Here is a 25,079-nt window from a genome sequence, read left to right on the forward strand (position 1 = left end):
GCGGGACCGGGATTGGGCCCCGGCGGCCGCCGTCTGCGGGGCGGAAGCGGGGGAGGAGCACTTCCGCCCGCGTGCGGGGAGGGGCCGCGGGGCTGGGGACGCGTCCGTTCGCCGGGAGTGGGTGTGAGCGGAGTCGACCCGGGTCCCCGGCGGTCGGGGTGACCGAGGAGGGTGGCCCACGGGTCCGCACACAGGGGAGGGCGGCCTGCTCGGACCTGGCTGGGGGCGGGGGGCGGGGAGGCCCCGGGGGCTGGGGTGGGGGGGGGGGTCGCCGGGAAGAGGGGCTGGACGTAGGCGTCCGCCCGCTAGGCTGCAAGTTGATCGTGGGGCGGAGTCTCCGGCCCGGGGCACGTGATGGGAGCTTCGGGGTTAAGCCTGGGCCGCCCAGCTTGGGTCGGAGGCCTCGCGGGTCAGCGAGGTGGGAGGGAAGGGGCGCGCAGAAGCGGCAGCTCGCGCTTAGCCCCGTGGAGCTGCGATGCGAGGATCTTGTAGTCCCCTTTACCCGGCCCACTTCCCCTTGTCGCGAGGGGTCCAGAGTCCGTGTCCTCTGAAAGGTTTCGAGAGAAAGAAGGAACCAAGGCTCGCTCTCCTGACCACTTAGCTCCGGGAGGCATTTAGCAAACTCGAGGCCCGGGGCTCCCACCCCGAGTGGGAGGAGACGCAGGGTCCTGGAGTATTTGCCCTCCCCTCTTACAGGCCGGCGCCATGAGGTTAAATGAGAACGTCTTGCTGCTGGGGAAGAAGGTGGTGCTGGTACCCTACACCTCAGAGCACGTGCCTAGGTAACAGTCCACCTAACGCGAGGTGCAGGCCAGCTCTCCCAAGATGCAGCGAGGAGGGTCAGCCTGCCTTGCCTTAGTCCGAATCTCAGAGGCTGTTTCCCCTAAGAAGGAGAAACATTGCGGTGAGAAGTCATTACAGAAAGAAGTGAGCGCTGAAGCAATGAGGACTCCCCTGGAAGAAGTTACCCCCCCATCCCCCGCCTTTCCGTTTCAGTCTTCTCTGCTTCCTTTTTGGACGCTCAGCAAGGAATTATTTTATGTAAACTAGATGTGTGTAAGAAAGAGTGCCTGATTGTAAATTAGTGACATTCCTCTGTTGTCAGCGAATATGCTTAGTTTTTGTTTTTTTTTTTTTTTTAAATATTTATTTATTTACGGGCGCCTGGGTGGCTCAGTTAAGTGTCTGCCTGCCTTTGGCTCAGGTCATGATCTCAGGGTCCTGGGATCAAGCCTGGCAGGGAGCCTGCTTCTTCTGCCTCTGCCCTTCCCCCTGAGCATGCTGTTTCTCTCTCAAATGACTAAGTTAAGTCTGGGGGAAAAAAAGATTTATTTATTTTAAGGGGGGGTGGGAAGGGCAGAGGGAGAGAGAGCATCCTGAAGTAGGCTCCCCTCTGAGTGTGGAGGCCTGACACAGGGCTCCATCCCAGGACCCTAAGATCAGGACCTGAGCTGAAATTTGTAGCCTGCCAGGCATGGGTGCGAGCTATGCAGGCACCCCAAATATGCTCAGTCTTGAAGACTTAACGTTAGTTTGTCAGAAAACTGAGTTGATGGGTTGTTCTGATGTCTACTGTTTAGAAAAGCCAGAACTGAGTGCCAGGGTGGGACTCTTCCTGGGGCAATTGGCTAAGGTCTGGTAGGCTGAGCAAAAAAAAAAAAAAAAAAAGGTCTGGTAGGCTGGGATGGCAGTGATGTAGGAGTGTATTCTCTACTTGTAGGTTTTTTAAAAAAATTTATTTATTTATTTGAGTGAGAGGGAGCGAGAACGCACATGGGGAGCGGGGAGAGGGAGAAGCAGGTTCTCCACTGAGCAGGGGGAGCCCTACTCGGGGCTTGATTGGACTTGATCCCAGGATCCTGGAATCATGACCTGAGCTCAAGGCAGATGCCTAACTGACTGAGCCACCCAGGCACCCTTGTAGTTTTTGGGTGTTCCTGTGTCTGGCCTTTGTGGAGATATGTCCAGCTTTCCTTAAGGAGGTCAGATTGCCGTATACTTCCGCTCAGGAATTTGAGGAATGTTTGACTTAAGACTACGCCCCAGCACTGACCCCGGAGACAGGATGGGAAGCTGGATAGTTCTCTTGTAAGACCAGCCTGCTTCTAGGTCTTGTGCTTGTGCCCCTCTGCCTTAGGAGCTATTATAACCCTTTCCTTAGATTTTTTTTTTCTTTCCAAAGAGGGGAGAAAGCGTGCTCACACAAGAGCAGGGGGAGGGGCAGAGGGAGAGAATCCCCAGCAGGCTCCACACCCAGCTGGGAAGTTTGTGTCCAGCTGGGGGGAGGAGGCATGTTGCAGGGCCTCACAACCTGGAGATCCTGACCTGAGCCAAAATCAAGAGATAGACGCTAAACTGACTGAGCCAGCCAGATGCCCCTCCTTAGATCTTTTAGAGCTCTGTATTAACTTTGTGGGGTTCTCCTATCTACCATCCACTTCATCTCAAAAAATGTCAGACCTGTACTCCCAAATCAGTCCTGCATGCCAAAGGCCATCCTCCTGTCCCTGCAGGTACCACGAGTGGATGAAATCAGAGGAGCTGCAGCGTCTGACAGCCTCTGAACCGCTGACCCTGGAGCAAGAGTATTCGATGCAGCAGAGCTGGCTGGAAGATGCAGACAGTGAGAAGCAGAGGCCCTGGGCTGGGCTGGCAGTGGGAGGGGTGGCTCCAGAGGCAGTCTCCAGGATCCCTCCCTTTCTCATTCCCGCTGTAGCCCTTCTGGGCCCCAGAAACTTTGAAAATCCTTCATGAAAAGTCTGGAAGTTTCCTGAAACTGTCATACCCTGATGCCCACTGAGGCCAGTCTCTGTGACTGGTGCTTTTGTGTTTGTTCACACTCCTTGCATTGGGCTTAGAAGGATTTAGAGAAAGTAAAGCATTTAGGGCTCTGGCTGTAAATGGAGGCCCTGTCCATCACATCTCTTGCTCAAACCCAGTTGTGGTTACTGCTTTCTGAGAATAGTGCTGCTGTTTGGACTCCCATCTTTTCTTGCATGAGGCAAACTTAGGGCTTTGTAATCAGCTAAAGGAAGCTCTGAGCCCGATTTCCTCGTGGCAGACAGAGGCAATGGTGTCATACTACAGTTCTCTGGTTTGGGTCAGAAGACTGTTGTCACTTCGCTTCTTTGGGAAGTGTAAGTGAGAACCCTGTTGCCTCCCTCCTTAGAGTGTACATTCATTGTGCTGGATGCAGAGAAGTGGCAGGCCCAGCCAAGCACCACGGAAGAGAGCTGCATGGCGGGAGATGTAAACCTCTTTCTCACAAATGTAGGGGACCCCTCCTTGGGGGAGATTGAGGTCATGATTGCAGGTTTGTTCCACTTGGCCCTCCCTTCCCTCCCTTCTGCTGAACTTCAAGCCAGCTGAGGCTGCATAGGGCACTGGGCTCAATGGGAGGTTCCCAGTGGTGAGCCCAGCACCTACCTGGGGCACACTGCCCCCTGGCACTCCATTAGCCTGCTGCTCCACCCATGGTGGTTTACTCTATTCCCGTCTTCTGCTTAGGTGTGAATTTATTTATTTATTTATTTATTTATTTATTTATTTATTTATTTATTTATTTATTTATTTATTTTTTAAAGATTTTATTTATTTATTCATGAGAAACGCAAGGAGAGAGAGAGGCAGAGACACAGCAGAGGGAGAAGCAGGCTCCATGCAGGGAGCCTGACATGGGACTCGATCCCAGGTCTCCAGGATCACACCCTGGGCTGCAGGCGGCGCTAAACTGCGCTAAACCGCTGCGCCACCGGGGCTGCCCTTAGGTGTGAATTTAACCTTGAGTTTGAGGATCTTCAGGCTTCATTCTGCTCCATTCCTGCTGGGGGGCTGGGCACTGGAGACCCTCCCAAAATAAAAGACCTTTCCTGGAGCATCCTTCCCGTGCTGTGGAAGGAGCCCCTCTAGTTTGTGTCCTTCATGGTCCACAGCCTTCCCCTAAGACTTCCCGATGAGGCAGCATGCTGAAGGTAAGGGGTCAGCTTTGGGGTCAGGTTGCTGGGTGTGTCTAAGCTGGGAACCCTTGTGCAAATTATTTCAACTGCTATGTGTCTGTTTTCCTGTCTGCATGATGGCAATGATAGTACCAACTGTGTTGAGTTGAGGCTGAAATGAAGTTGCAGCTGCATTACTGCTGTGCCTGCTGCGGAGCCTGGCGCACGGTGCCAGTGATTGCCATTATTCCTCCTAGAGCCCAGCTGCAGAGGCAAAGGCTTTGGCACCGAGTCTGTTCTCATGATGATGTCTTATGGTAAGGAAGTCTGAGCAGATGGTAGAGAAGTGGCCAGGCCTCAGATCAGGACACGGGCATGTTGGGAAGTATCTTCTTCAGGCCTGAGGGTGGGGGGCAGGTGACAGGTGCTTCCACTGCCAAACAGGAGAGGAAGGGTAGGGGATAAGAGGGGGGTGCTTCATCCTGTGTCCCATCCCTGTCTCTCTCATCTTCTCTGGGAGGGGTGACCAAACTAGGTCTGACCAAGTTTGAGGCTAAAATTGGGCAAGGAAATGAGCCAAGTATCCGGATGTTTCAGAAACTTCACTTTGAGCAGGTAAGGATATCTCTCATGGGAGGGCAAGGCCTGGGCTGGGGGTGATGGGGCCCAGTGGTGCTAGAGCTTGTGACTGTAACTTAGCTGCCCCTGCTCTCTCTGGCTTATACAGGTGGCGGTGAGCAGCGTCTTCCAAGAGGTGACACTTAGGCTGACAGTGAATGAACATGAGCGGCAGTGGCTTCTGGAGCAGACCAGCCATGTAGAAGAAAAGTGCTATAGAGATGGGTCGTCGGAGTCCCATTGACAGCCAGCTGGCCTTTCGGGCAGGGCAGCCACCTTCTGTGAAGTGGAGTGTTGGAACCACGCAATCCAAAACACCAGAGCCCTGTAACAGAAACTGAACTATTGGGGCATTTGAGGCATAATGCCCCTAGCCCCTCTCTAGCCTGGGAATCTCCTTTAGGGGCCCTTCAGACTCTGGGCCAGACTTGCCTTGGCCTTCCTCAGGCTGGCAGTGTGGATAAGTGACTCCAGGTCCAGGCTGTCCTCCTGACCAGACCTGGATTCTTGGAACCTGGAGCGGATAGCACGAATCCACAGAGGGCAGGGTGGGTGGAGGTGGGAGCAGAGGCGAGTGGGCCTGGTGCATGGAAGGCCAGAGGGGGTAGAGTCCCTGGGGTAGAGGCCTGCCTAAGAGTAAAGTATACTGCACAGCACCTTTCCTGGCTATTCCTTAGGCCTATTTGCAGGTGAGCCACCAGAAGGCCCAGCCTACAGCATCCAGTCCAGGGCAGGAGGAGCTCAGTCTGCTTTTGGCCTGCAGAAGCAGGCGGAGTGTGACCCCCAAGAAGTTTGGAAATGAACGAGCAAGGCTCTGAATGACAGGTGGCTTGGAAAGTGGACAAGTATCCTTGTGCTTGCTCCTTTTCTCCTCTCTGGACCCAGGAGTTTTGGATGCAGCTCCTTGTGACTGGAGCCTCTGCTCAGTTGCAAGGGCTGCAGGAGGAAGCAGAAGCCACTCAGCGGTATCTTCCTGAAGGGACCTGCCCCCTCCTGCTCTGCTCACTTCTTGGGTCTCTGGGAGCCGTGGCACCTGACGGCCACAAGATGGCGTTGGAGGCACAGCCTCAGGATGTCTCCAGGGCCTGACAGCTGGTGCTTCAGAGGCAGAGCTGGAGCGGGAAGGGGGGGGAGACGCTCCTCTGTTCCCAGGTGCCCTGTCCTAATCTGGGGTGGCCCTTGAGAGGCCGGACAGGTTTCAGGGCAGGTCGTGGAAGAGACCCTCAAAGGCAGTTGGTATTCTCAAGGGGAGGAAACCTTGATGTGAGTTGCTGTGCCTGGCTCAAGGTAGCAGAGCCAGAACTGTTGCTGGCCCCCCCAGCCCCCCACCCCTCCCCAGTCCTGGCATATTCCAACACTACTATGAAGGTAAAAAACTGGAATCTACCTTTGCTTGCAGTATACCAAAGGGTTTGTAGTGTGTCTGGCCCCTCAGCGATCAAGGAGTTTCAACCTTGAGCTTCATCAGAGGCCCCACCCAACAGGTGAGGTAAGGAGGGATCTCCCCCCACCCCACTGCCTTGTGGAGTCCTCTCCAGGCCTTGCTTACAGGTGAGAGGTCACAAGGTAGAGGCAAGGTTGCGAGCAGGCGGGCCAAGCCCAAGGTGCTGTGGCAGGGTTTTGAATAGTATAAAGTTGGTCAGAATCCAAGCTCCAACAAGAGGCCAAGATGGCCAGACAGTGACCCACCCCTCTTAACCCTAGAGGCCCCCCGGGTCCTCTGTGATGAGTGCTTTCCGTTAGAATCCACTTCCCATCCTTCTCTCCAAGCACCTCTGGGCCTGGCAGCCTCAGCCCTTGTGGGCCACCCTGGCGGCTCCCAGGGTGTGGCCTCAGGTGCCAGAGGTGGAAGAGACCTGGATCTTTTGAGGAGGCGTAGGGTATTTTGCCCTTGGAAAGTCCGCTCCGCCCCACCTGCCCCAGAGCATGTCCAGGGCCAGATAAGATAATCTGGTGCTAGCGCAGGCAACTCCTGGGAAGCCTGCACCCCACTGGCTGTGAGGGGTTAGATGAAAGCCCAGTCTTTGCATTGAATGAGGCTCGATCCAGGATTCACCATTTCAGTGCTCCAGAATTAGAAACTACATAAAGACCTCTGAGCATGTGGATCTTCCCTCTTACTTCCTACAATAAAGGTTTCTCTGGGGCAGCCGGTTGCATGCATTCAGGAGCTGGGCGGGTCTCACTCCCACAAGACTTGTGCAAAGCCCGGGCAGCTACAGGACCCAAGGCCCTCTGATCACAGCCACCCACATTCTACTCCCCCGCCTGGAGTCAGAGAACCTTGGACTGACCTCCCCTCCAGGCTGTACCCCAATCTCTCAGCCAGAGGCTCCCCTGGGAACACCTAGGGCTCTAAAGGAAGACACAGAGGCTGAGGCAGTTTGGAAGCCAGTTGAATTTCTGATGGAGTTTCCTTGACAGCGGGGGGGCCGGACAGGGGTGGGGTGGCCAGACCCTCCCCATGCCCCAGGGGCTCTGGGGTAGGAGCAGACACAAAGTTTAAGGCTGTTGCCCCTATATCCTGGATGCAACAACCTGGAAAATCATATTAATCAAGGAGACAAAAATCCCTCTAAACTCTGATACTGCACTCAAAATCAAATGAACAAAAGTAAGATGCCCAAGCCACAGCTCTAAGGATGACAGACCCCTGTCCCTTCCACAATGTTGTTGCTGTCATCAGGAGTCCTCAGTCAACCCTGGACTCAGTCATCACTTGGAGTCATGAGGGTGTAGGACTCTTGCTTGGTCCCTCCATCCTTGCTTGGTGTGGGTTCCAGTGATCTCCCAGGGGAGTGGCGAGGGGCTGAAGCACTCAGGAACAGGGGGAGTCTGCTTCCTGATTGGGGCAGGATGGAAACCCATTCACCTTCCCCGAGGTAAGGGAAGAGCACAGTTCTCTAGAAAAATCATTCACCGATAGAGGGGGATGCTGGTGCTGATTTGTAGGTCGATTGGGGGTAGGGGGGTGGGACAAGTGAGTGGGGAGGAAGACGAGGGAACTGAGGGAGATGGGTCCGAGGGTGGTGGGGCCTGGGGGCTGGCCGGCCCTCCCAGCTCTCCTGGGAGCCTGTGGGAGGATGCTCAGAGGTTGCTGAAGAGTTCATTTTTCTTGCTCCAGTCCATCTGCGGGGCCCGCTTGCTGCTGCGCTTCTGGTGGGCCCGCTCCCTGGCCATGGCCAGGGAGATGTTGAAGTCCAAGATGGGGTCAGAGGAGGAGGAGGTAGACGAGGGTGCCGTGGAGTCCTGTTTCCTGGGGCTGTCTTGGGAATTCAGCTGCAAAGAGGGGAGGCGGTGGCAGAGAGCGGGAGTCAGTGCCTGGCAAGGCGTCCCGGTCCTCGGCCTCAGCAAGGTGGCTCCCTTGGGGCAGTGCCCAGGGGAGCCAGGTCACAAGAACAGAACGTGGCATAGCATGTGACCTGCAAGGCAGGCTGGTGTGCCAGGAATGAGTGTGGCTTGGGAATGGGCTTCCTGTAACCCAGGGCCACCCTCTGCCCGCCCAGCCAGCAGCCTACCTCCTCACTGGTATCACTGGAGGTGGATCTTGCCAGGGCTGATCTGGGGCTCTCAGAGGCTACCTCGGCCAGAGGTTCACGACTGTTCTCCTGGCAGAGAGAGGAGGGATGTGGGTTGGCAAGGGATGGGGTGGGGAAATCCTGAATAGGGAAGGGTGTTCCCAGGGAAGGCAGGTGCCTCTGAGAAGCTCCACTCAAGCTTTTCCCATCCACCCCGAAGCCCTGCTGCCTGAGTCTGATGAGAGTGGAGGGTGGGGGGTTGGGGCCTTGGGGATTGACATTTTACATTCCTCTGAGGATCAGAGGGCAGCCTGGTTCCACCACGTAGGTGGGAGGGACCATTGTGGGATTAGTGGAATTGCTTACACACACACCCCACCTCCCTAGCCTTCAGTCTTAACCAGCATTTTGGGCCAGTGACCATGCAGGGGCTATGTGGAGTGTGGGGAGATACAGGAGGCCTCTCCTTGGCACAGGGAACATGTGTGATATTCCCTGAATTTCTTGCGGCCCACTGGTTTACTTGGCCCTGACCCTAGGAATCTGACGTCTAACCCCAAAGCAGCCAAAGGCTTTGAAGGAATAATGGGGATGAGTGTTCTGGGCCCACAGATGGAGTGACAGAAGGTTCAGGTGGTCCAGGGCCACCCCCCTTTGCAAGAACCTCTGGCAGGATCCCTGGGCGGGGGGGGGGGGGGGGGGGGGGGGGGAACCTTTCAGCAGACCCTGCAGAGAGCTCCGGCTCTGTGGTCTGACTCTGAGTCAGCCTGTCTTAGAGTGAAGGTCTTGGCCAAGGCTTCAGCTTGGTGCTCAGCCTCTGCCTGGGTTCCTCTGTGGCCTCAGCTGGCACCAGGCCCTGCCATCTCTTCCCCAGCCTCCACTGCCTTCTCTTCCCTTCTGCCCAGGGAGAAGGGGAGGAGGGGCTTTGTTCTTCCAACCCAGACTGGAAGTAGCAGGGCCCAGGCAGCGTGCGTCCAGACACTGAAGCTCTGTTCTTGGGGGGAAGAATGGCCTCTTCTGTATGGTGGGGAGTTGAAGGCGGGGCCTGTCACCAGGATGGCGGGCTGCAGAGGGGCCCCGACCGGGCCTCTGCCTCCCGACCGCCTTGGCTCTACACAGGGGTTGAGGGGTGCACGGGCAGTTATATAGCTTGGAGCTCAGGAGGGAGCAGCTTGGCAACAGGAGTTTCAAGCTGAGCCAGACAGCCGTCCTTAGCCCAACCGCGCCACCTTCCACCCTCCTTCTGCAGCCCCTGGCGTGAGAGCCAGAGAAGCATTAGAGGGTCTGCCTTTACCTTCCGGATCTCCCCATTGGTAAAGGGCTCAGGCAAGGGACCTAGAAAAGGGAAAAACGAAACAAAACAGAGGTGAGTCCAGGAGCTCTGCGGAATGTGGATGGAGTGGCGCCCGAAGAAGAGGGAGAGCTGCGGGGTTTGGGCCATAGTTAGACCTTGCTCCCTCCATCCGTGTCTAAGTCTCTGGCCTGCAACCCTCTGGACGTCTGTCTGACATCCTGATGATCCAGCACACACACAGATGCGCAAAATAACATTTACCCTTGCTACATCGTAATGCTCTCCAATATTTTCAAAGCAACTTAAAGTACGCTTGTCTCTGGCTATTAAGTTGATCTTGGGAACCAGGGATGGATCATGAGCAATTTGGAGAAACTGTTGTCCTAGAGAGAGAGGAAATTCCAGGCTGGCTGCCTGAGAATCTCCTGGGACGCTTGTTAGAAATGCAGATCCCCAGGCCTGGGCACCAGAGCCTGCTGTTTCCTAGGAGAAGACGCTGTCGCCAGAGTTGGAACCACACCCCAGATTCTGGTTAGTACCTGCCTCAGCTCAAAGAGAAAAAAATCCCGGCTCCTGCTTGCCAATGTGAGGGTGAGGGGATGGGGTGGGGGTGCTCAGAAGATGAGAACACCAGCCTGGGGTCCCCCTCGCTGTGCTCGCTCAGGTGGGGGCTCCACCTGACTGTAAGGGGGACTGGTCAGCTTGGGTGGGTTTTTTCTGAACTCTTAGTTTAAGTGCGTGTTTCCTCTGGCCTGGACATTGGGCATACCTAACCCTCACCATTTCGTCCCAGCTGGGCAGGGGATCACTGGGATGCAGGGACTCTCACCGATGCCCCCCCCCCCCCCAGGCGGTCTCATGTGGTCTGGAGGCAGCTGCTAGGGGGAGGGCATTCCTCTCTGTGGGGGCAGTAACACTCAGCTGGCCTAGAGGACCCGCCCCCCCCTTTCACCCAGGGATACCTGGGGAAGAGACTTGCCCTCAGGCCCCTCCCTATACAGCTCCTCTGGCCAGAGGCTACAATTACTGGAGTTCTCAGGGCCCTTCCCACCTAGCCAGAGAGATAAGAGGAAGGAATGTCTGAGGGCTGATTTCTGGGGGTGGGGGTGGGTGGGGGGATGCTAGAGGCCTCAGGAGAAGGTATTTGAGAAGCTGTGTGGAATCTAGATCTTTGCTGTCTTCCCCACACCATATTGCCAAGGGGCTTCTCGGGGCCTCAGTTTCTCCCTCACTGAAGGCGGCCACTAAGTTATCTGGTTTCTGTGAACTTGGGAAACAAGGGTAGGGTGGTGCCCCACTGCCCATGCTCGGAGTCTGCTGGGGACTTTCACGGACCCATCCCTGCTTCCAGGAACCCCCAGGACCCACCTGGCCCCTCCACCTAGGGACTTAAATCTATGGCAGGACCTTTGGGTGGGTCATCCCCCTATAAATAAAACTCTGACACCCTTAGGGAGGCCCCACCCACTGCAAAGTCCAAAGAGGTCCCCCCACCCCTACTCCTCCAGGAGCCATCTTTCCAGGGAGAAAGTCCAGACCGGAGAGCAGAGCTTTGCTTTAACACCTCCCTGCCTTGGGGCAGCAGCCTTGCCCTGTTTGGCTTGCGCTTGGGCAGGAGGAGGTGCCAGGCTTGGCAGCATCATATGGGGGATGGGGAGGGCAGGGGCCCAGGGACCAAGGAGGGACCCACTGCTCTCTAGAGCCAGTGAGCCTGGGTTTCCAAGACAACCTGAGAGAAGGGAGGGGAGGCACTGGGCCCCTGTCGCTGGACTCTGATCTGACCAAGCAAAGCTGGAGTTAACCCTTCCCTTGCATGAGTACTGCCTGGAAAACCTGCTGGGGGTGCAGGGGTTGGGGGCTGAGGCCTCCCTTTGGTGCTACAGCTTTGGTCTGGAATATAAGTAGCTCCGTCCTGCCTCCCCATCCGTCCCGCCTCCCCATCCCTCGTGCCAGCCTAACCCTATCACATAAAGCGTCCTCAGAAATCCACTGCCATCCCTGCTTCCTCTCCTGACATCAGGCACCTCTTTGCCAACCTACATTTCTGACCTCCCCTAAAGGGGATGGAGGAAGTTCTTAAGTGGGAAGCTGTCCACCCCTTGCCTGGGACACAGTCAAATCTAGAGCACTGACCCCCCATTCCTGACCTGGGGGCTTCCAGCTGCCCCACCCTGCTCACCAGTCAGGTGCTCCTGGGACGGGATCACTTTGCATTTCTTGAAGAACTCATCAGTCTCCTTGTCTACCACCAGCAGCTTGGTCTCGTCCCCACCAGCCTTGATGGCAGATACCACATCCCCATGCTGCTTGCCCTCCACGCAGACCCCATTCACCTGTGGGTGGGGGCAGGGGTTACTGGCACAGTTTTTTTTTTTTTGGAGAGGGGAGGCAGAGGGGATACAAATGGTCCTCTTCGTCCTTGGCCAGTTGGTAGTCTGGGGACACTAAGTCCTCCTTGCCTGTGGAGTCTTACATTAAGCCAAGTGGTCCTCCCACTTGACAATCAAATGAGGAGTTAGGACACATGAGAAAAGCCAAAGAAAATACAGAGAAAAGACTAAACAAACACAGCTGGGACAGACAGGGCAGGAAAGATCAGGGAGGCCTGGGATGGGCCCTCACGTTTCTATGTGTCTGTGTCCGACTTCCCGCTCAGGGCTGTGGTTTGCTCACATGTAAAATGAGAAGTCTTGGGAGAGCTGATCTAGCTCTGAGGCTCTAAGACTGAGATTCTGGGGCCTGCCCAAGGCACGGGGTTCATGTTTCCTTTCCTCCTGAGCACCTCCCAAGAGTGTCTGAGTGCACCTGCCAGCACGGAGCCCTCAGGCAGTAGGAAACTCCTTGGGTGGCCCCACACATCTCCTGGGATGGATGGGCGACTCCTGGGCCACTGAGCGTGTCTCTGGGTGAATAAGAACCCAGAGAAGGTGAGGGCAGGAAGGGAGTCCACCATCCACCACCCTCCCTCCTGCCCACCGTTCTTCCCCTCTCTCTGGCTCCTTCACTCCCTCTATTGACCTGGCACCTATGGGCTGCCCAGAACCCCTGGGCTAAGCTAGGAGCAGATGGTGTGATGGCTGCTGCCCCAGGGGCTGCTCATAGGTGGGGAGGTTAGTCAGGAAGGCAGGGCCTGGAGAGAGCGTGAGAAGCATTACCTCCACAATGCGGTCCTGAGCCCGGAGCCCCGAGGCCTCAGCTGGTGAGTCTGGGTCCACCGCCCGGATGAACTGGCCTGGCTTGGACTTGTCGCTGTGCAAGTTGAAACCGTAGCCGTTGGCGCCTTTCTTCATGGCGCAGAGCCGAGGCCGGAGCTCACGCTGTGGGGGTAAAGGAGGGGCCGTGGCCATTCTCCATCATCCTAGGTCCCGCCCTCCCTGCCCTGCACCTGACCCCTCCTTGCTCCACCCTCCTCAGCACTTGGGAATAAGGCAAGTTTGCTGAGATCCCACACAACAGGTTGAGAGAATGCTGGGCTGGGACCCAGAAGACCTGGCATTGTAGCCAACTGCCCAGGTGCCCCATCCAAGCCAGTTACCTCTTCTGGCAAATGGGAGGTGGGGTCAGATTAGCTCAAGCCCCCTCCTCTTGTGCCATCCAAAGATATAATTGTGTTATTTTGGTTGCTACCTTATTCCTCCCCTCCAAAAACTTCAGTCTGGCCCTCCTGGGAGTGAGGGCCACGCCACTGTCAGCCTGACTGGGTGACCGGGGATCCTGGGCCCCTTGGTACCCCGTTCTTTGCAGCAGGGGACACAGGGGAGGTGTTTACTGAAAGCTGGTCAGAGTGTTTATAGTAAAGCCTTTCCCCATCCAAGCCAAATGGCCCAGCCAAAAGGAAGCAGGAGGCCAGATGACCACAGAGCTGGGGGGGAAGCATAGCAGAGTCCTGGACAGGATTGGGACCCCCACAGTAGAACCTCAAAGACTCCGTTGGGAAAGCCTGACTGGGGAAAGGACCATGAGAAGCAGGGCAGGGCTGCAGGGAGCCCAACGTGGCTGTGGCCATGGCTCAGGGTGGGGACCTAGTGAAAGGGCTCAAGCAGGTTTCTCTCCAGCACTCGGACACTCAGCTGAAAATGGTTTTCACCATCCTTTGTCCAACTTAAGCAGCTTAGCTTAGACGCTGCAGCCCTAGGACACATGTACACGATGGAGGGAATCTGGGTATGCATGGGCCAAGCAACCTGAAACCTTGGCCAGAAGCCTGAGCCCAAGGCCTAACTCAGGGGTTCCTCTCCCCTTCCTCCCAGGCCTGGGCAGGGCTGTAGCAGCCAGCCTGCTAGCTCCGGGTGATCTCCCAGGCCACCAGGCAATGAGCAAAGGCAATGATCTCCCTACTTATTAGCTATGTGACCCGAGGCAAGTCATTTCCTTCTAGTGCCTCAGGTTCCTCATTTATAGACCATTCTTCGTGCCACTTGCCTCCTCAGGTCCCAAGGGCGCTGTGAGGCCAAGTGAGATAATTCATACAGGTGGGGACACTTCACAACTTCAAAATCCCCCTGCACATATAGACTTTTCCCAGTGCTGAGAACACTACCGAATAGTCCATAAAGCTGAGAAGGGAGATTCTGGGGAGTAGGGTGGGGGCCAGGTTGCTCTGAAACACCAGTCCCCAGCTAGGAGTAGAGCTGGCCAGGAGGCAGGGAAGGAGAGGAGGGCTTATAGGCCTCCTGCCCCAACTTGCCAGTCCCATCTGGGGCTCCCCACCCCTCCACTCTCACGGGGGGGGGGGGGGGGGGTTGGGGGGGCGGTGGCCAAAGGATGACTTTGCCTTCCTTTAACTGCCCGGGCAAGTCTCTGTGTTTCAGGATGTTGGTGGGGGGGTGTGGAGAGGAAGACAGGAAGGAGGTGTGATGGTTGGACCTGCAGTCACCCTGATCTGGGCCACAGGCCCTGGGCCCTTCCCTAGTTTCTCCTTCAGTAGGCTTCCCTCACCCCATACAATAGCAAAGACAGAGAGGCAAGCAATAAAAAAGTGGGGGAGGGGCAGAGGGGGACCCCAGTAGCTGTGAAACATCCCCTTCTCTCAAACTCCCTGTTGGCGGGGCGCAGTGGGGCCAGGGTGCAATCCCAGGAGCCCCTCCCCCGGCTCCCCACCCCCCACCTGCGCTGCTTATCCCCTGGCAGCCCCCACGGGATATTGTTCAGGAGTAAGTGAGGCTCTTCTCCCCTCCAGCTAATCCCTCCACAAAGCTGCCAGCCCAGCCCTCCCCCAGGCCGAGGTGAGCAGGAACAGGTCTGACCAGTTGCCACCACCTTGCAGGCTCAGCTTTCTGCCCCAGCCAGCAGAGCCCGCAATCACCCTGAGAAAGTGGGGAGGATCGCACCAGGGGCTGGGTGGGGGGGTGGGGGGGGCAGTGGTGCGTGCGAGCAGCTCTGACGTCCCCGCTCCCCTCCACCTCCCTTCATTCCAAAGAGCCTTCCCATAGCCACCTGGCTGGGGCTGGTCACCCCATTTTCAAAACGGGGAAACAGAGTCCAGATATTAAGCCCACGGCCTAATGTCCCACGGCTTCACAGTGGAGGAGCCAGAGCTCCAGCAAGGTCTCTGAGTTGGACCCCGTGTTCTTTCCACCATCCACGGGCTGGCCCCAAAGGACCTGAGTCCAGACTGGGAGGAGAACCCAGCAGGAGTCGTAAACATGGGTTGCTCCCCCGCAGTGGCTGCAGTCTCTGCTGGGAGGCAGCTGGTGGCTGATGAAACCACAGCCTTCCTTCCGGGTGTTCAAGGCCTCTTGCGGCCAGAGCCCCAGCCTGACTTGGGATAAGCAGGGCTGCGGTGGGCAGGCCCGGGCTGGGGCCGCCCAGTGGTTCGGGGAGTGCTGCTCCTGGCCAGCAGGGCCATCGGGCCTGGGTCTCAGTGCTGGGGGCATGCTTCCCGATCCTCCATGCTTCCCTGCACCTTCTGGTGCCCTGTCATCAAAGCCGGAGGGCCTGCTTTGAACCTTGCTCCCCTCTGCCAGTCCCAAGCCATGAGGATTGGAGGAAATGGGGCTCAGCTCCCCCACTGCTCCCTTCCCCCTTTACTGGGACCTGCTCCACTGCCCTCTGGGGGTGGCTGAGCTTGGGGACAAGCAGCAGCAGGTGGTTTTCTGAAGTGTTCGGACACAGGCTCCATCTTAGCGCCCTTCCTTCCCAAGGCCCCGGAGGCTCCCTCCTTCCCCTCCCCTCTCATGGGAGGGGTGGGGGCTTCTCATTCTTCCAGGGAGACCAGCCAGTTTTACTCCACCCCTCCCCCAGCTGTCTCCCGGAGGTGTCACTGCCAGCTGCTGAGTCAGCCCATCAAAGGAGCCCATCCCAGCCAGGGTGGAGGTTGGTGCTTGCAGGAGGAGTCCCTGGGGGCAGCCTCCCTGGGGATCTGATGGGGAGGGGTCAGGTACCTGGGCAGAGCCTGGCCACTGTTGCTCCTGGGCCCCAACCCTCAACCCCCAACGCTGAAGCAGGACTGGGTTCTGGCTTCGGGGAAAGCGGGTAGATGGAAAGTCCAGGCCATCTTGGTCCTGGTGTGTGGCCCCCAGGAGCTCAGGAGGGGGCGGGGGGGGGGAATTTCAAGGGGAACCCGGCCTCAGAGTGTCCAGAGTGCCAGGTGGGGCTCCCAGTGACGATGTTGGCTCAGAAGGAGAAGTCAGGATTTGCTCAGTGAGGAGCCTGGTGGAGACCCGGAAGCAAGAGGAAGGGGCAAGAGGCAATGGTGGCCAAAGGACGGAGCAAATGAGCTGGGGTGACTGGGGTGCTGGGTGGGCCTGAGTCTCACTTCTAGGCAACATCAGACAAGCTTTCCAAAAGATCTTGCCAGCAGAGCCGCCTCCAGACTCTTCTCCCAGAGCCTTCTCCCACCCTCAGGTTGTCAGGCTGTCCCAAACCCTGTCACAGGCCCACAGGACCATCCCTTCCCTCTTCTCTCCCAGGGAGCTCAGCCCAGCCTGAGTGGCCGCCCAGTCACCTCCACCCACGCAGTCCAAGCGGACTGCGGGTGCGGAATTCAATAGGCGCCACCAGCAGCCACCTGGAAAGCCGAGGAAAGTCGATACCCTAATCCAAGTGCCTGTCTCTGGGGAGTAGGCCCAGGGCCGCTCCCTGTTCCTCCTCGGGGAGGGCTGCTGGGGGCCAACGCCCCACTGGGCCCAGCCCCTCCCTGGCAGGTGTCATGGTGATGGGCCCTACAGAATATAGCCAGGCTGCTTCCAGAAGGCCAGGCAGCTCTGGGCCCCACAAGGAATGGGCTGGAAGAGCTAAAAGACCACCAGGGTGGCTGGGGGAACAATAGAGGTGACCCTCACCTCCCAAGTCTGCCCTTTCCTCAACCCAGCCAAGGCCTCTTGTTTATGCAGATAAGACCAATGCCTGCTGCCCCAGGGAGATCAGCCCCAACAATGGGGTGGGAGACAAGGGGACAGGGCAGTGAGTAGGAGCCCTGGCTGTTCTGGTGGAGGTACCCTGGGCAGGAGGAACGGTGGCTGCTCTGCGACGCAGCTCATTGTCTCACGGAACACTAGAGACACAGCTTGGGTCTGGTGCCAGCTCTTCAAGGAAGCCACGATGGACGGTGAGAGCTGGCCTGGCCTAAGGGTGACATGTGACTGGGCAGCAAGGGGGCACTGTCCTCAGGGCAGGTTGGGAGGTGACCAGGAGCTCTGACCACTGGCCAGTGAGTGTCCAGAGCTGTAGGCTAAAGGTATCCTCTCTTCACTTGGGTACAAAAGGCTTGGCGGCCACTAACCCATACTCACTCCATCACCCTGGTGTGGCTTCACTTCACCCTACAGACCTCCCCCGCCCAGGTCTGTGCAGGGAAGGTGGGCACCTTAATGTGCAAAAAAAGGATCTACTCTAGCTTTTGATCTTGTCCTTCCTGTTTCTCAGTTGGAAGGCCCTGCTCCGGAACTCAGCTGGTAGATCCAGGTGGGATCCATATGCTAAAGAGGGAGCTACTTCTCCAAGGTCCCAGGAAGGGGCCCCGAGCCAGCTTTTCCCTCTGGTTCTTTTCTGCTGGTGTCGGCCAGAGACCCACCCGAAAGAGTTTGGCTCAGGTCTGCCTAGGGCTGGGCAAGCCTGGGACGGAGCAGGCTGGTACGTGGGCTGCTGCCTGGCTGGACACCATCCAGGCTGGCCGCCCCATGCCCGCCTGCTCCACAGCCACTGCATCCTCATCCAGCCTTATCCTCACCCTCCTTCCAGGAGTCACTGGATTTAACTCCTGCAGGCTACAGACCTTCAGGGAGCTTGTGGAATTGGGGCAATATTAACAAACAGAAGCTACTGTGTACTGAGCACTTACTGTGTGCCAAGGACTGCTAAGGACTGCACTAGGATTTTATGGGTATTTTCTCATTCAAACCCAATTATAATCCTGTGAGGAAGGTATCACTCAGGTTCAAAAAGATCACATAAACTGCTCAAGTGTGCAGTGGAGGGGAGGAGGAGGTAGGCTCTGAACTCAGATGTGGAGCTGCACTGTCCGATGGGAACAGAATGCCAGTCAGGTAGGTAGGCAATTAAAAATTTCCCAGGAGTCACGTCAAAGTAAAAAAGAAATGAGAAATTAATCATAATTATCTTATTTCATATAATAAACCCAAACTGTTACCATTTCAATATGGAATCCACTTAAAAATGATTAATGGCATGTTTTACATCTTTTTGTTTGTATGAAGTCTTCAAAATCTGGCGTGCATTTCATACTTCCAGCACGTCTCAATTGGGATGAGCGCACTTTGAAGTGCTAAGAGCCACATGTGGCCAGTGGCTGCCACAATGGACTGCTGATATCCTAGAGGCCTCACTCTCAACCATTAGGCTGTTAGCTCCAAATAGTTTCCTTTTCTAAAAAAAAAAAAAAAAAAGACTTATTTATTTGAGAGAGGGAGAGTGTGCGTCAGTGCCTGCCCAAAGGGCGGGCGGGGGGTGGGGGGGGCAGAGAGATGGAATCTCAAGGCCCCCGCCCAGAGCAGAGTCCTACCACAGGTGCTCGATCCCATGACTCTGAGATCATGATCTGATCTGAAATCACACATGGGACACAACCGACTGAGCCACCCAGATGCCCCCCAAACAGTTTTATTTATTTATTTATTTTTATTTTTTTTTTCCCCAAACAGTTTTATAAATCATCCCCCCTCAACATACACATTTGAATTGGGCACCATGACCTTATAACACACCCAGGAAGAGGTGAGAGCCTTGAACTCTAGAAGTCAGAGCTCTAGCTTCAGATAACACAGCAATGAATGAGCAGCACTTCAACCCCAGTTTTACGGAATCTGTGCCACTCATCATTTTCCAGGACACAGGAAACTAAACACTACCCAGAGGGCTGGGGACGTGGTGAGTTGTCCTACTCCAGGGGTGAAGTAAAGCCAAGGCTAACAGTAGAGGTTGGCCTTCAGGAGGTGCCCTATGTGCAAGGATCCAGGGGGTCAGGTTAAGGAGAGACTTGGTGGCCAGACTCCTGGTCCCAGCCCATCAAGGCAGAAGGTGGGGCCAGGAGCCAGGCCACTTCTGGGCTGAGGCCTTCCATCAGGGCTGATATATTCTCCTGATGGTGCCAAAGGACACCCCCTAGGGAAGGAAGCTACCTGGACCCCTCCTTGCAAGGAGCCTGAATTTATTCCAACGTGATGGCTCTTATGTGGCCCAGGATGTGATGGGCAGAGACACCAGCTGGACAGTCGGGCCCTCAGGTACAAGTCAAATGTGTGGCTGAATAAATAGATGTGTAGGTACTGGAGTCAGCGAGAGTTGGGTTCCAGGATACACCCTCCTCCACGTGGTAAGGGCTCACTAGCTGACAGCCTGGGGCAGCCCACCTGGACCGACCAAGGCTCAGTTTCCATGTAGACCACGGGGGCTAATATCTGCCTCATGGGGCTGTTTTATAGATTGAATGACATCAGGCATATTCTTATTTTTTATTTTTTTTTAAAGATTTATTTGAGAGAATGAGCACACACATAGACCGAAAGAGCAGACTCCCCCGCTGAGCACATCTCATGACCCTGAGATCAGGACCTGAGCTGAAATCAAGAGTTGGATGCTGAGGCACCTGGGGGGCTCAGTGGTTGAGGGCCTGCCTTCGGCTTAGGGTGTATCCCTGGGGTCCTGGGATCTAGTCCCGCATCAGGCTCTCCGTGCGGAGCCTCCTTCTCCATCTGCCTATGTCTCTGCCTCTCTGTGTGTCTCTCATGAATAAGTAAATAAAATCTTATTAAAAAAAAAAAAGACTTGGATGCTTTAATGGACTGGGCCACTCAGGCGCCCCGACAGAGGGCATGTTTAGTACACAGCGCATTTGCCGGACACAAATAATAGCTATCATTTACTGAAATGATTACTCTCGGCTCACAAAATGGAAAAACTGCTACCTAATTTGCAGGGCTGTCCTGTCCTAGGGGAATCCATGAAATGAACATCAGTATCTCTGTGGCACAAGGCTGCACTAGAACTTTTGAGTTTCCTTTCCCTCTATGGCTGCTCCATCTCAGAGCAGCAACAAGCAGAGGAGCATCTAGTAGTATTAGGGTCGAGAACTCTGGCTTCTCTCTGTAAAAGGCCTGCAGCACTAATTCCTAAATGCTCCCCCACCTCCCTGGCGCCCCGTGGGATGGGAGGCTGGAGAGGGAGAGAAAGGCCTGCATCTAGACACATGGAGAAGGATGCCCCATTCTGTCTCCAAGAGAATCACCCCCAGATTTACTGACTTAACTTTATAGGAGCCTGAAGGTAAGAACCAGAAGAGAAAGAGATCCCAAATATGCAGCTTATGAGAAGGAACCAACAACACTCAAACTATCACATACCCCGTTGATTTAAAATCCAAACATCCTGCAGCTCAGATTCTGTTGTGCCCTTCCAAACACCAACTGGGACAGTGTGGAATGGCCTGTCCCGGGAAGGAAGTTGGTAGTCCGCCAGTTAATTGTGTCCACCCACCCACCTTGCTGCCTGGGGTGCGCCGCACTGTTTCTTTCTTTCTTTTTCATTTGAAATTTTTAAGTAGGTTCCACATCCAATATGGGAAATCAAACTCAAGACCCTGAGACCAAGAGTCACATTCTCCACCGACTGAGAGAGCCAGGTACCCCTGAGCTGTTTCTGCCTCTGGGATCAGAGTCAGGTCTGGCAAGAACACATCCCAAGCTGGGCACCAACACATACACACACACCTATCATCTCATCAAATCTTCCCCCCTCAAAAAAAAACTCCCCAAAATCCTGCATGGTGGGTTCTGGTGTTCCCACTTCCCAGAGGAAGAAGCTGAGGTTTACAGCCAACAATGGCCAATTAGGGTGCCAGAGCCAGCTGACCATGACGTCCAGAATTTTAGCTTTCTAGTCCACAGATGGAAGCTGCTAGCAGGCAAGAAAAAGGAGTGGGTAGGTTCTGCCTGGAATTCTGATCTCTGGGTGTGCCTGGAATTCTGATCTCTGAGCACAAATAGGTCCAGGTGTGCTGGACTGAGATGAATTAGGATAAAGGTGCCTGATGGCTGTTAGACATTCATTCATTCAAAAATTATGTGGGCCCCTCCCTACTCGGGGCCAGGCACAGCGATGGGGATGTAAGTACAAAGAAGCCTCAGCCTTTGACCTCCTCACCATCGCAGTGGGTCAAGATCAGGAACAATTGACTCAAATACTGTGTGTTCAGAGCAAGAAAAGATGTATAGGACAGGGAAGAGGAGGAGAGCAAAGGAAAATCTCATTCTGCTAGTGGGCTCTAGGAAAGGCTCCGAGGGCCATGAGTAGTTTTGCAGAGTGTGCCTTGTGGAGAAGGGGACTGACAGGTTCTCAGGCTGAAGGGTAGTTATCCTCCGGCTGCTGGATTGGGCTGCAGAACACCTTTCTATTATTCAAGAACAGCAGCCTCTAATTGAGCACTCATTGAGCGCCAGGCTTGGACATGGCTGCACTTGCCCAATGAGGGGTAGATCCAGGGCTGGCTGCCCCAGGGGTGGGCATGTAACGATCACCGTGAAATACTTATCAGTTCCAATACCAAGAGTGACGTTTGCTGAGCACTTACTTAGTGCCAGGCACAGAGCTACTGACCACCCCCTATTATCTCACCCATCTGGCAGCTGCTGTGATCCCAACATACACCAGAAGGCACAGGGAGGTTAAGACCCTTGGCTTGAGGCGGCCCAGCTAGTACAGCTGAGGTGGCTCAGGCCTGCTGCCCATCCACCACTGTGACTGCAGGGGTGGAGGTGGGGACTGGGGGGAGGTAAGCTGGGGTGTTGTTTTGTTACTCCTCTCTCAGTGGGGGTGGGGAAACCACCAACAGAGCAGGTGGGCACAATTGGAAGTCCCCTTCCCCCCACTCAGAGGTTCTACAGGGACCCCACACCCTCTGCCCTCTATGATTCTCAACCCAGGCTGGTCCTCCCAATGAGATATCATCTGCCGCCCACTCTGCGTGGAAATTTTCCACTTAACACCTTTCTCACTTGTGAGAACCAATAAAGATACGATAAGAGTCCCAACTTTGCAAACAAATTCAGGCTACAGCAAATTAGTAAAACTCAAATTCTTTATAGGAGATGCTTTTTAGGGAAAAAGTAAGTCTTACTGTGTTTATTAGCTTTTTTCCTCTTTTCCCAATGACAGAGTGGTGGTCCCTTGCATGGCCACCATACCAGATTTCATGGGAATTTCCTACCAAAGGGACTGGCTTTGCATGAGAATGAAGGAATCCTCGCTCAAATGCCTGGACAGAGAAGTGCTCAATTCAGCATCCACTTGGGACTCAAGTACTTCCCACTATTTGTAAAATCCTGGAGGAGGCAGGTGTCACTGTATTACAACACTCTCCGTTTTACAGATGGGAGAACCAAGGCTCAGGGAAGTTCCGTGACTTGCCTGTTGACCTGAAAGGGCCCAAGAGGTCTGGTGATGGTGTCCGCAGGACTGGCTGGAGGGTACTAGACTTTCCTCTCCTGGCCTAACATAACAAAGTATGCACAAATGCAGATGTCATGTCACCATCTGGAGGAATCCGATTCTGTTGTCACCCAGAAAGCAGGAAGGCAAGCTCCGCTGCTTTTTCAGATGGCATGGTGGGAGTGCATATGCTAGGTCAAGCCTCCACGCCCCTGGCATCCTCCACCTCTCCCCAGATCCTCCCGCACGGAGCAGAAAAAAAAAGAAAAAGAAAAAAAAAAAAAAAACAAACAAACCCCGAAAGGGCAAGGGGAGGAGCTGAACATAACAGCATCTTGGCGGGGGATGGGGAATGGGGTGGTGGTTATTGGTGTCAGTGCCAAAGTCCAAAAAAAAAAAAAAGCAAGCAAGGAAAAAGGGAATGGCAAATTGATACACTCAGTTCAGCACGAAGTTCAAACTGGATTTCTGCCTGGGATCAGAGGTCATGGGTTCCAACTCCCTAGTGTAAAACCCTTGCCAGGGATGCTCCGACCCCTCCCCCACCATTGCCAATGCCAGCTTGGCAGCGGCAGGAAGTGGGAGCCCGGCGGCCCTAGTATTCCCAGCACCCAGCTCCGGCTGGATGGGGCTCCTGGTGACCTCACTTCCACCAAACCAGCTGGTCCTTTAGGGCTCCACCTTCTACCTTAGGGCTGAAGGGTGCCCTTTATATGTCCAGGAGGCTTCTCTTGGCACCATGGACACTCCTGCCACACGCTGCCACCAGGTGGAGAGCTGGTGCAAGCCAAATGGGCCCTGAGAGGCCCAGGCTTTGCTCCACTCCCCTCCCGTCCGCCCCCAGTCTGTACCCTAAGGCTTCCCCCTTCACTCTCTGGGAACAAGAGGCTCTCATCCCAACTCCTGTTTTGCTACTGCCCCACCTGTAGCTGATCCAAACTGAGATCGTTTGGGGAGAAACCCCAAACATGGGTAAAAGGCAACCAGCCTGCTTGCTGTCCGGGGACTGGAGTGAGACAGACAATGATAGGGCAAGACCACCTGCCGGGGGCTGAGTCCCGCTGGCTTGCGCATCGCCCAGCAACAGGCACCTCTCTGTCCCCTCCTTCCTCCCAGCCGCTGCTCTTCCTCCAAGGTCCTCCCCTCCCGTTCCCAGATACGAGCTAGCGCTTACTCCTCACATTCCTGAGACTCATAAATCCTCCTGGGTGGCAGGGCCGCCACCCCCCTCCCCAGACGCCTCGGCACCTCCTCCCCGCACCCCACCCCCACACTTCGCCCAGAGGTGGTGGGGCTTCCTCTCTTGTTAAGTCACACTGTACTTCAGGAGGATGAAGTCCAGCCGGGATGAAGTTAATGATACACGCACCGGCCGGCGGGGGTGCGGGGTGCGGGGGTGCGGGGAGGACCCCGTCGGCGACCCCTCCCTCCCCTCGTGCTGGGGCTCCGCACCGAAAGGGGTCTGTCATTCCTCTAGCTTTCGGAAGTCGGGGTGGGGGTCGCTCACCCCAGCTTCATCTACCACCCGCAGGGGCCGTGGAGGAAGCTGGCACCGCCGCGGCGGCTGGGAATGGGGTGGCCGAGGAGGGCCTGGACTGGGGGGTTCCGAAGAACGGGAGCAGACGCCGCCAAGAGGGCGGGGGAAAGACGCCTGGGCTCCCTCGAGCTGCCCTCCCTCCCTGCTACTCCCAAAGGCCAAGGGACGAGAAGCGCAGGTGGCCAGGCGCTCGGCGGCCCCGCGGCCCAGTCTGGGGAGGCGGGTGGGGTAACGGGACGCAGCCCCAGGCCAGCAGCTCCCAGCGCGACCTGTCGGCCGGCGGAAGCAACCGCCCCCTCGAGGATCTGGTTTCAGAAAGAGGAGGCGGGCGCGGGGTCGGCCGTCCGAGGGCGCCCGGGTCTCTTCCCGATTCCCCGCCCCACCCCGTCCCGGTCGCCGCCGGGTCGGGGCCCCACACTCACCCGCTCCGGACCGCTCCTCTCGGCTTCGCGCGGCTCCGGCGCGGCGGCCTGCGGCTCACTTTCGGCGCCAGCCCCCCGCGCCTCGGTGGCGGCCGGCGGCTCGGCCTGCCCGGGCCCGTCCTGGGCGCGCAGCAGCTCCTCCCGCACCGGGACGCCCAGCTTCTGCAGCCGCTCGTCCGCGTCGGGGTCGACCACCAGCAGGCGCACGGCGTTGAGCGCGGCGCGGATGCGGCTCACCACCTGCTGGTGGGTCTCCTTCTCTACGTTCTCGCCGTTCACCTCCACCAGCCGGTCTCCGGCCAGCAGCCCCGCCTTCTCGGCCGGAGAACCAGGCTCCACCAGCCGGATGAACTGGCCCACCTTGCCCTTCTCCCCGTGCAGGTGGAAGCCGTAGCCGTTCGGGCCCTTCTCCAGACAGCAGAGCCGGGGCAGGGGCGCCCCCGCGGCCGCGTCCGCGCTCATCTCGCCCCGCGACGGCTCAGCGGTGCGACGTGGGGTCCGGCTGGGGGCCGGTGCCGCCCTTCTCCCGCAGGCGGACCCGCAGGCGGAAGGGGGGGCGCGCTGCAGAGAACCGCCGCGCCGCGCCGCGGGACGCGCTGAGCCAACAGGTGGGAGACGAGCGGCGGCTGCGGACTGCGAGGAGCCGAAGCAGGAGCGCGTGGGCCAATCCGCACCCCGCGCGGCGTCTGAGCGCCCGCGAAGCTGCTCCAGCCCCTTACCCCGGGGGCGGGGCCGGCCCGAGGGTGTGGACACCGCGGCCCAATCAGAGGCCTCGGGCAGGGGCGCTCGGGCCGGGTGAACGACGCCGACCAATGGGAGCGCGCGGGGGCGTGGCCCCGCGCGGGGGGCGTGGCCGTGCTCGGCGCGGCGCCC

General features: G+C 56.7%; 2 protein-coding genes across 7 annotated transcripts; one reads left to right on the forward strand and one right to left on the reverse strand.

Annotated features, from left to right (window-relative positions):
• Positions 1–50: 50 nt before the first annotated feature.
• Positions 51–6,702, forward strand: NAT9 (N-acetyltransferase 9 (putative)). Of its 6 annotated transcripts, none has more exons than XM_035720760.2 (7): positions 51–123; positions 697–782; positions 2,514–2,623; positions 3,170–3,313; positions 4,193–4,252; positions 4,471–4,550; positions 4,663–6,702. In XM_035720760.2, the coding sequence occupies exons 2-7, from the start codon at positions 706–708 to the stop codon at positions 4,795–4,797; spliced, it is 606 nt and encodes a 201-aa protein (XP_035576653.1). In that variant the 5' UTR covers positions 51–123; positions 697–705; the 3' UTR covers positions 4,798–6,702. The 6 variants fall into 6 exon arrangements, with proteins under 6 accessions (XP_035576653.1, XP_025323699.1, XP_025323698.1 ...); XM_025467914.3 differs by having other exon boundaries at positions 52–123; positions 4,456–4,550; XM_025467913.3 differs by having other exon boundaries at positions 55–182; positions 4,456–4,550.
• A 231-nt stretch (positions 6,703–6,933) lies between these two features.
• On the reverse strand, positions 6,934–24,909 carry SLC9A3R1 (SLC9A3 regulator 1). The gene is made up of 6 exons (XM_025467912.3): positions 24,207–24,909; positions 12,521–12,682; positions 11,545–11,698; positions 9,366–9,406; positions 8,072–8,161; positions 6,934–7,832 (listed from the first exon to the last, which is right to left on the reverse strand). Exons 1-6 carry the CDS (start codon positions 24,666–24,668, stop codon positions 7,641–7,643), a joined length of 1,101 nt encoding a protein of 366 aa, XP_025323697.1. The 5' UTR covers positions 24,669–24,909; the 3' UTR covers positions 6,934–7,640.
• Positions 24,910–25,079: the final 170 nt, after the last annotated feature.

This window comes from Canis lupus, chromosome 9 (genome assembly GCF_003254725.2).
Source record: "Canis lupus dingo isolate Sandy chromosome 9, ASM325472v2, whole genome shotgun sequence".
NCBI lineage: Eukaryota > Metazoa > Chordata > Mammalia > Carnivora > Canidae > Canis > Canis lupus.

What these genes read in the sequence shown, in the direction of transcription:
- NAT9 (XM_025467914.3), top strand. Translation starts at nt 706, where the DNA reads ATGAGGTTAAATGAGAACGTCTTGCTGCTGGGGAAGAAGGTGGTGCTG. An exon ending in ACCTCAGAGCACGTGCCTAG is followed by an intron (nt 783 to 2,513) that starts GTAACAGTCCAC and finishes CTGTCCCTGCAG; the next exon opens with GTACCACGAGTGGATGAAAT. An exon ending in TCTCATGATGATGTCTTATG is followed by an intron (nt 4,253 to 4,455) that starts GTAAGGAAGTCT and finishes CTTCTCTGGGAG; the next exon opens with GGGTGACCAAACTAGGTCTG.
- SLC9A3R1 (XM_025467912.3), bottom strand. Translation starts at nt 24,668, where the DNA reads ATGAGCGCGGACGCGGCCGCGGGGGCGCCCCTGCCCCGGCTCTGCTGT. An exon ending in AGAGGAGCGGTCCGGAGCGG is followed by an intron (nt 12,683 to 24,206) that starts GTGAGTGTGGGG and finishes TTACCCCCACAG; the next exon opens with CGTGAGCTCCGGCCTCGGCT. An exon ending in CTCAGGACCGCATTGTGGAG is followed by an intron (nt 11,699 to 12,520) that starts GTAATGCTTCTC and finishes CCCCACCCACAG; the next exon opens with GTGAATGGGGTCTGCGTGGA.